Consider the following 10,507-nt stretch of genomic DNA (forward strand, 5'->3'; position numbering starts at 1 on the left):
TTAAAGTCAGACTGTAAAATTCATCTGGCATTAAAAAATAATGACAGTCAATAACAAACAGTAATGCAGGAAAACTCAAGTATCTAAAACTCTAATACTCTAATACTCTAATGTACATTAGGAGGCAAAAAACCATACACAAACTTGTACAGAATTTTGTCTGATTTTATTGGTGCAACATATGGTATTTTATACACTCTACTATCAGCTTTTGCCCACCTCACTGACGTGGTCAGTGACAGGGTCTTTACATCATAGTAACTTATGAAAAGTGCTGAGATGGTGTTTTTCAAAATCTTTTCCCATGAGAATATTACAGCCTTGCAAGCACCTGGTCAGTCACAATGTCCTTCCGAGGATGTAGCCAATTCAAGGCTCTTAGATTAGTTCGAATACAATGGGTGCATGTCTTCTTTAATGCTTCTCTTTGTTCCTCTCTTGTTTACCAGCTGGACACTATCTCTGATAGTGCACAAGGCTATTCTTCTGGTGGAAGCAGGAAAAGATACACATGCAGACAGATTTATTATTTTCTAACTTTGCAAAATAATCTTTACTGACAGACATGAGCCAGGCCGCACTGAACGCTGCCAAGGCCAAATTTCTAATTATACTGCAGCTTATGCTTCAAGCAATAATATGTTTATTTCTACTATTATTCTAGTAAAACAGAATTAAATGCATTACATATCATACTATTTTTCAGCCTTTGTTCCCTATATAGATTTGAGCACATTTATTCCTGTCTAAAGCACACATTTCTCTATATATCTGACCACACAACTTATATATGTTTGAATGTTTGAATACACATTTTCCTAAGCAGCATATATGTAAATATATTTTTCTAGGCAGCATGTATGTAAATATATATTTTCTAGGCAGCACATATGTGAATATATATATTTTTCTAACACATATAAATGTATGTTAAACCCGGAGCTGTTGGACATGCTACACCTAAAGGAATCCCAATCCCTCCAAGCTATACACGCTCTAGGGACCTAAACCTTGTCACCACAATAAACAGGACATACTGGAGGGATAGATTCCTGTCCCAGAGACTTCCTATACTCTGGAACAAGCTACCCATCTATGCCAAGCAAAGTTCCTCATTAGCACTCTTCAAGAAAAATCTTGATGAGTGGATGGGAAATAGGAAATACACCCCTGGGATCACTTCTGTGGCTCTGCTCGACAGGGGCACAGGAAATTAACTTTCTTGGGTGGCATAAACCAGGGAACCTTGTTGGCTAGGCTTACTTAGGCCCTTGGGCCGATAGCCTAATACCTACCTATAAACCTATGATTGTCCAAACATGCAGGAGTGCTGTGCAAGCCAAGGCAGAATAAAAATCCAGAAATGGAGTAGAATAAAGAACACAAAACCAAAATAACAATCATATGAGTACCAGCTCTTCAGAGAAGACACCAATACAGACAAATTTTGCTTAGCACTTTCATTCTTTTTTAATAATCCACACAAGAACTTCATCAGAATCTAACAAATAATTCAAACATGCTGTTTGAAAGTGGTGCCAAAACAGTCATGTGATATGCAAAGAACCAGTCAATGCCTGTACCACATTTTCTTTTGGGTTTTGATTTGTTTACCTTCCTGGCCAAGGTTCCCCCTTTCCTTCTACATTTTACTCCCCTTGGATGCCCACAGCCTCCATTTGTCTTATGGAGACTGTTCTCTACTGGGGCAGTTCAGTTCTGGGTAACTGCATTTGTACATTACTTTTACATCCTGTGTCCTGTGCAGGGAGCATACGTGTAACGTACAGTGGAAACAGAATCTAAAGGCTTTAGTATACTGGCTGGATGTAGGGCTATCCTTGGGATGAGATCCCAAACGTGAAGAATACTGCAGTGGTGAAGAGAAAGACATCTACTGTTATGGTAAGATTTTACACAACTGTACTTTCTAATTAAAATGTAAAGAATGGGTATTCTTTCGAAAAAGAGAAATCTACTTTCAATACAATAGTTAGCCCAGTATAATGAAATTAATACTAAAACACAGTATTTTTGCAATTTTATGAATATTAAAAGGCAGTTGCATGAGACTCATTGGAAAATATTTTTTTGTGTTTCCATAGTACAACCTTTTACAACTTATTCTGTAAAACACTTTGATAAGATACACCACTGTAACTAGCAACATGTCTTGAAGATGACAGTGCTTAATTCTTTTTTAACTATCCCCCCAAAAAGAATCTAAAGTTACATTAAATGTTCCAAAACAAAGAGTATCTCAACCTGATTACCTTATTTTTGTGTTGTAATGCCCATGTATGTTCTCATAAGCAGTCTGTCATATCAGTCTGGTCACATGTGTGTTGCATTTACCATTGTCATTTTTTTATCCTAAAGTAGTCTATGAAGGACAAGTTTACTTAAATCAAACCGTGCAGTAAATCTGAAATTCCTCATCCTTCTTTCCCCTCAGTATATCTTGCATTTCTGTAATCACCGAACATAATATCTACAAAGATTTCCATTTGGCTTGATGTGTGTCTAATCTTCTGCTGAAGCTACTCTATCACCTCATCTGCAAATATATTATGTGTGTGTATATAAGTTATATGCAGTTCAGGAATGCAAGTGCTTGGACTCACAAATGTACTTCTTACTTATCGATTACAGCTACAAAATAACTGTCATGAATTGCTTTTTAATTTAATACTCTGTTTACAAATTGTTTTCTAAAATCAAAGTAGTGCTTTGTGTTTATAATTTGTTTGCAATATTCTAAAAAAAGAGTAATTATTCTTTTTTTGATCATAGTGTATACTCCTGTTGTCTCAGTTGAAGCTTCTCTGCCTAGTCATCACTGAAAAACAGTACTTACATGCACCCCGTCGGACAATTCTGGCAAACAAATGCTAGTACTTAAATAAAGAAATAAATTGGATTATTTGTCTAATTATGCATGCCAAATCACTCTTGCTACCCAAGTTGTAAAGTTTCAGGACAGTATAATAAGGGTTGGTGTATTATTCACGAGTCTACTATTTCCCTGTTTTTGTTACGTATCAAAGTGTTGTATTAATTCTACATGCTTCAAGAGTTGCATTTGTATAGACATTTTCTGTACTTTTTATTTAACAAAAGGTGGCAGAGAATGTTAAGTGTGTACTGCAAAATGAAAGCCATGAACCCAAAGAAGAGCTGATCCTAACTGATGTAAAGAGGCCCTGCCTTGATCCTGAGAAAACTGAGAGGAAGCTAAAGGATGAGAATAGGCACAAAAAGTTAATGGATAAAAGAAGAGAAGCGATCCATGCCGAGGTAAGGGGCAGCTTGTTCTTGTGTTAAGAATTCAAATGCTTTTATTAATAAAGATCTGAATGCACTCACTGTGTTTTCTGCATTTCCCTGAAAACCATGTACCATGAGAACCATGAAAACCTAGAAGTAAGAATAGCACTAAAAAGTAAAGTCAGGGAAAGCAGCAGGATCAAATGTGGTCGCAGCGGGTATGATACAGATGCTGGGTGAAATAGGGGAGAAATCACTCCTGAGGGTACTCATAGCAGTGTGGACAGAAAGACGTATCCCCAATGACTGGAGAATAGCATACTAATGCCAGTGTACACGAAGAAAGGGGACATTCACAACTGTGGGCAGTACAGAGGCATCAAACTTTTATCACATTGCATGAAAGTTCTGGAGGGGGTGATTGATAAACGGATACACGGAGTAGTAGAATGTAAGATGGGAGATGAGCAGTTTGGATTCAAATCAGGATGCAGCACAACTGACCCAATGATTGCAGTGAAACAAATAGTTGAGAAGAAGCTAGAGATGAGGGAAAGAGTCCAACTGGGCATTACTACACTTGGAGAATGCATATGACAAGGTCCCAAGAAAGCTGATCTGGGCAGTAGTGCAGTGGTTCAGAGTCCCAGAAACATTGGTCGAATTAGTGCAGGCTATGTACAAGACCCCAATGACTCAAATACAAACAGTGTTCAGCCTCACAGAGGGGTTCCCAGTGGGAGTGGGTGCGCACCAGGATTCAGCTCTGAGCCCTCTGCTGTTCATACTGGTGATGGAGCACATTAGCAAACAGGCTGGAGGGGACAGATCAACAAAGATACTGTATGTAGATGATGTGGCATTACAGGCAGACTCTGAGCAAGAACTTCAGCAAAGGATAGGGGAATGGAATGCAAAACTGAAGCTACATGGGATGAAACTAAGCACAGATAAGACAGTGGTAATGGCAGGAAAGTGGGGAAATCAGAAGAAGCTGAGAATTGAGATAGAAGAGAAAATAGTGGAACAGGTAAATTGCTTCAAGTATCTGGGAGGGGTAGTTGAGGAAAAGAGAAGTCTGAATGAAGAGGTAAAAGCTAGAATCAGAGAAGCTGCAGCCAAGTGGCATAGAGTCTCAGTTGTAGTTTATGATAGAAAAATGACAAAGAAGCTGAAAAGTAAGGTATACAAGACAGTGGTGTGACCAGTACTAGCGTATGGTACAGAAACCTGGGCAGTAAAGGCAGAGCAGATGAGGAAGCTAGAGGTAATGGAAATGAAGTACCTGAGAAAGGTGATAGGATGCACACTGTGGGACATACGAAGAAATGAGGACATAAGAGCAGAAGCGAAAGTAGCTCCAATTGCAGAAAAGATCAAAGAGAACAGATTTCGGTGGTTTGGACATGTGCAGAAAAGCAGAAGACAATCTGAAGAAGAAGATTTGGGACAGACAGGAAAAAGGTAAGAGACAACGACGACGTCCAGCAAAGAAGTGGATGGACTGGGTGAAAGAAGATCTCTGACAGTCAGGCATGACTATTGAAGAAGGTAGGAGTGTGGCACTGTATCGAGAGAGATGGTAACAGTTAACAGATATCCCGACCCCATGTAGAAAATGGGAAAATGGGGGCTGATGATAATGATTGCAAAAAGTATGCTTTTTCACATTTTTAACATGGCTTTATTTGTGTACATGTAGGAATCTGTATATTACCTTGTAAAGCAATTTGGAAAGCTTTCTTTCCTGTGTGTTACGTGAGCAGTAAGACGTGTACATGTGGGGTATTGGGCAAGTTTTGTGCTTTTCATATGGTCAGCCACGTGACATTATAGAATGCTAAGTGAGAAAGCACTTCCATTTTTTTCCCATGTTGAAAAGAAGACATAGGTAAAGGATTCTCCTCATCTAATTTGAATATGCACTTTGAATAATTTCCTCTCCCTACAAGAAAAATCTTATAACCTTACAAACTACTTCACAAAAGTACCACTTCATCTGCCCAGCACTTACATTAATGCAGAATTGCTCAATCTTTAAAAGGGCTAATTGACTCCTCCTCAACTAGAGAGCCTATCATCATGTTAGTTTCTTCCAATACTTAAACAAATCTCCTGCTCTTGTCTGATTGGTAGATTTACCTGTAAGTGAAAGAATCCACAATCTCAGGTCTCACCTGAACCATATTTTAGCCTTACAAAGTACTGCAACAAGTAGAAAATGCAGCAACCATAGCTCCTCTGGTCCCAACCCTAACATCTGGCAATCTGTACATGCCTCCATTTGGGACTCTCCTGATCTGTACTTCAGTTAATGAATGCCCATAACTGTACCTGTTTAAAGAAGTGCAAGTCTTATAATTAATGAAATAAGTTAAACTCTAACAAGAAACTATGCTTTTCCACTCCATTCAGTGCATAGTCCACTCTGAATCTACCATGTGTGCAGTCCCGTCAGCCTCCCCTACCCCTCTACCCCTGCCTACTCACACATCCTCTGCCCCTGAAACTCCTCCCAGTCATCCTAATCAAACCTCAACCTGCTAAACTGACCTGCACCCTAAAAGGTAGTTTAATAACACAGTCTGGTAGGCCATACCTGTTTCCTGGTACAGTTTACAGCCAGAATGCTTTATTGCTGGCATTAATTTTCAACTTTTTTACATTAAAATGTAAAGTTTAGTATCAATGTAATAAACAGTTCCTCAAGTTTTCCTATACTTCTTAACTGAAACATTGTATTATTAAAGCTGTATCACTGTTTACACTTCTTTGGGCTTTACAACCAGATTGTGCCCCAAATTGGGCCTCTCTGTCAGTACTCTACCCAGGTTAACAAATTTTAAAAAACATCCACAACCACTAGGATTAATTAATAGTAATTGTATAGTAAGTGTTTGTTAAAATCTAGCTGTATTTTATTAGTGTCATTTCAATGATGATGGATGTTGCAAGATTTGTCACAGCTGTACAGAAGCATAGCAAGGGTGGGTGACGGGGGCAGCTGCCTTGGGTGCAAGGTGCTGGGGGTTGTGATCAAAAACTGCAGTTCCTGCATTCCTGTTCTTGCATTTCTGAAGTTCAGTAGAAGGGAGTTTTTGTGTGGGGTAAGCTATTGTAAGCCAACTACTGTTTTAATAAACAACAAAAGTGTTTGTTTTTTTATTTTACTCTTCCACTGAAGATCAGAGAGAATCAGTAGGGGGCATGTTATAGAAGGACTTCTTCGGGGGCTGTTACACACCTTTTCCCTGCCCCAGCTCTTTATTGTATTTGTCTTGAAGTGCCAGTCTAATGGAGCTGACCTTTTTTTTACTCTTTAAAGACCTGAGTCTGGCCCTAAGTGTCAGATGAGCCAGCTGTGGATCTGCAGACATGCGATATGTTTTTGTCAGTGTTTATATTAAATAAAAAGATTGTAAGGTATGGTGGGCCATTTCCCTCTGAACAAAAGACTAATTTTGTCAAACAGCCACTCATGAGTTTATCAGTTTTGTGCAACTGAGGTAGTATCTTATACTTTTGAGTATGTAAATGCATTAGATTTTAATCTGATTCTGCCACTGACACCTGAAAAAACAGTCCCCCATTTCCTGTGTGTGTGTGTATTGAGAGAGATTGCAAGATGTATTTACGTCTATAATATGTGTGATACAAAAAAAAAAAAATATATATATATATATATATATATATATATATATCTAGAGAGAGAGACAGAGATAGATATAGCTATATATAGGTTTACTATGATAATAGCAAGGTTTACCTGTCCGACACTGGTAATGTCAAAATTTGAAATATCGAATGTACAAATGTATATTTATATCCTCGACATCCAGATGCACGAAGCAATTGTGCTATTCGGCATTGTTGAATTTGCAGTAATGTACTTGGTGTTTTGTACATCGATGACGTGCTTTCCACATGCTGACGTATATATTTGTGATCTATCACTGTGGCAGACTACTTTAAAGTCACTGAGGATATAGTTATAATATGCTATACCATTAGAATCGTAGTTTATCGAGGTACCTGACATTCTAACCATCAGTATGTATATCATCTGAAGCATTTGTGCAAACCTCCTTGGCAATATAGTCAATATTACATTCAATTTATCTTTCTAGGCTCATCTCATTATACAATGGGTGATAATATTTCAGACAGTATTCCTGGTACTATTGCAGAGAAGTATTCCACAATAATGTCTCGGAAAAGCTGTAGTGTACTTTGTGTAGAAGGATATGAATACTACTTGGAGAAATGTAATGATAGTAAGTGATATTGGTGCTGTATATTGAAAAGCACTGGTAAATGTAAAGGACGTTGTGTAATGGAATTATTGCCAGCAAGTGATAAATTAAAAAAAGAGTACTGGACATTTTCATGGTCCAGATGTCGTGATGGTAGAACAGCTGAAGGTTTGTGAGAAAATTAAGCTGCGAACAGAACAAACAGTGGAAGAACTGTGTAAAATAATGTCGGAAGTCCTTGCAGGAACTTCCACAGATGTAGTAACTACATTGCTTAATACCATCACGTTAAAGCAGGTGGTTCATAGGCTAAGGAGAAATAAACGAACCATACCTGCTGTTCAACTTACGTCATTGAAAGAACTGGCCCCAGATATGTTACCACGGAAATAAGGGCATTTTATTATTAAGCACAGTTCATTTAGAAGTAATACATCTGATGTTATCTTAACTACAGAAGGCAATTTACGACTACTTTCTGCATCTCGGTTTGTGTTAGGTGATAGGACTTTCCTATAAGTACTTCTGAATGCAAGCTAGTATACTCAGTGCATTGTAATTTAGAAGGTACGAAGTAAAGTGGTGCCTGTTGTCTATGGTATTCTTCCATCGAAATGTGAAGACTGTTATGACCAATTTTGGAAAACATTGCTTTGGGTATGTAGTAATTTTGATCTGACATTGAGGCCTAGGATGATTTTAAGCGACTTTGAGAAGGGAGCAGTCAATAATATTAGTAGAAATCTCCTTGACAGTGTTCCGAAGGGCTGTTGGTTTCATTTTTGTCAAATATTATGGCGCCAGATACAGAAATTAAATTTAACTACATTGTATGGGAATTATACCAAGTTTGCACTGTTATGTAAGCAGATTCCGGCTTTGGCTTTTGTCTCACCAGAGTTTGTATTGCCTACATTTAATAGTATTGAGCAGACAATGCCTGAGAATGGTACAGGATTATGTGACTTTTTTAAAAATAATTACATGCTAAGGAGACCGCAGCATTATGGTTTATGTGATTGTACCTCATAAAGGCAACCATGGTTTTTGACATGTACTTTTGAATCACTCGGACACTTGTACTGAAGGGTATCGAAGAACTCAATATGTTGGGGGGTTGGCATTATTGGTTAAGGAGCCTATTAGGAAAGAAAACTCTGTATATTATGGCTGTATTGCATACCATAAGTTTGGAGCAAAACCATTTAGAGGATTGAAAGAATAGAATGCTGTGTTGTGTTCCTTCTTCACCAAACTAGAGGTTGGTTGAAAACGAGGCAATGTTCAAAAAACTGCTATGCAAATGTGAACAATTTTCACCAGAAGGATTTGTTCAATTAATCGCCCATCACTGCTCGTTTTGAATGTATGCAAAGTAATATATAGTTATTTGCATGACGTTTGTGACATCATTATTAGTAACATTTTTTGAGGCATTTCTGCAAGTTATGTGCATTCTTGTGCATGGTAGTTATTTAGATGTTCACTTATACAAGGCTTTGTAAACATAGTATTCGCTTTTGTTTGGGATTTCCGGTTTTCACATAAACAACAGACAAGCAGCACTTACAGATGGTGTTCTATAATTGGGACTGTGGAAGTTACGATCACAACCTTATTGTAAGGGAGATGGGATGTTTTTGATTACTTGGAAACACTTGGCAGTTATGTTTAATGTCCAAAATGTCGAATACGAAATCCTTTGACATTAATTACAGCTTTTTGACATTTCCAGTCTTGGCCACATTTAGCTTCGGCAATTCTGACCGTCATTTTAGTTTAAAATATTTCTGATCGTCGACATAATGATAGTAAACTGATACATATATATATATATATATATATATATATATATATATATATATATATATATATATATATATATATATATATATATATATATATATATATATATATATATATATATATATATATATATATAGGTCTACATCACTTGACGGAAAACTCATTTAGCAGAATTTCATTTCACCAAGACCAAAATACATAATTTTCAAAAGATTGAAAACTCATTTCACTGAAACTCATTTCACTGAATTTTAAGCCATAGACATGATGTGGGTTTCCCTTCACTTGTGACTTGCTTGTGATAAAAAGAATTACTGTAACTTAAAGTGCTGACTGTCAGAATACCGATAGTCATGTAAAAAGTAGTGTTGTAGTGTTTCTAAATGTGGGTATGTCTCTACATTTTTATGTGAAGTATCTAAAGTAATATGGCAGATGTTTTGTGCATTCCCAGCAGTAGTGGCAGTGTGTAGAGTACTGTAAGGCAATTAAAAGCTATATGCCCTTTTCCCCACTGTAGTGTGTTCCTGGAGTTAGTATATATAGTTAGGGATGGGGTTGGGGGCACTGGTTTATATTGTTTGGTTTCTGTTAAGAGGGCAAGTAAGTAGTTTTAAGTTCTGGAAAGAGTTGATCATTGCTGTTGTAAGTGTGCATGTCTGTGGTTTAAAATTTAGTATTTTGAAATTCAGCATTGTAAGCTTTTAGTGAAATTAGTTTCAGTGAAATGAGTTTTCAGACTTTTGAAAATTAGGTATTTTGGTCTCGGTGAAATGAAATTCTGCCAAATGAGTTTTCTGTCAAGTGAATTAGACTCATATATATGTGGTCTCATGCAAACCACATCCCAGCCCTACACTCTGCCACATCAAGCAAAAAATGCAGCAGTCATAGCTCCTGTGGGCCCAACTCTTAAAATTTGCAATCCGTACCTGCCTCCATTCAGTACTCCCATAATCTTCTGCAATTCATTAAAGCCCTTAAGCTATACCTGGTTAGAGCAGAACAAGCCTTGTGGGTAATAAAATAACCTAAACCCTAACAAGGAAGGATGATCTTTCACTTTACTCTGTAAATAGTCTGCTGCGTGCCTACCACCCAGCTGGTCTCCCAAGTCCTCCCCCCATGCCTACTCTGGTTATATGCAACTCATAAATCCTCTGCTCATACCCCTCTCACTT

General features: G+C 37.6%; 1 protein-coding gene across 1 annotated transcript in view; it reads left to right on the plus strand.

Annotated features, from left to right (window-relative positions):
* Positions 1-10,507, plus strand: part of LOC122792418 (trichohyalin-like) — a 261,589-nt gene that overhangs the window by 166,955 nt on the left and 84,127 nt on the right. The window contains exon 16 of the mRNA XM_044060207.1: positions 3,121-3,297. Within this exon, the coding sequence (XP_043916142.1) occupies positions 3,121-3,297 (177 nt within the window). The remainder of the gene's footprint in view (positions 1-3,120; positions 3,298-10,507) is intronic.

Source organism: Protopterus annectens, chromosome 1.part2, assembly GCF_019279795.1.
Source record: "Protopterus annectens isolate FY-2018-M chromosome 1.part2, PAN1.0, whole genome shotgun sequence".
Lineage (NCBI taxonomy): Eukaryota > Metazoa > Chordata > Ceratodontiformes > Protopteridae > Protopterus > Protopterus annectens.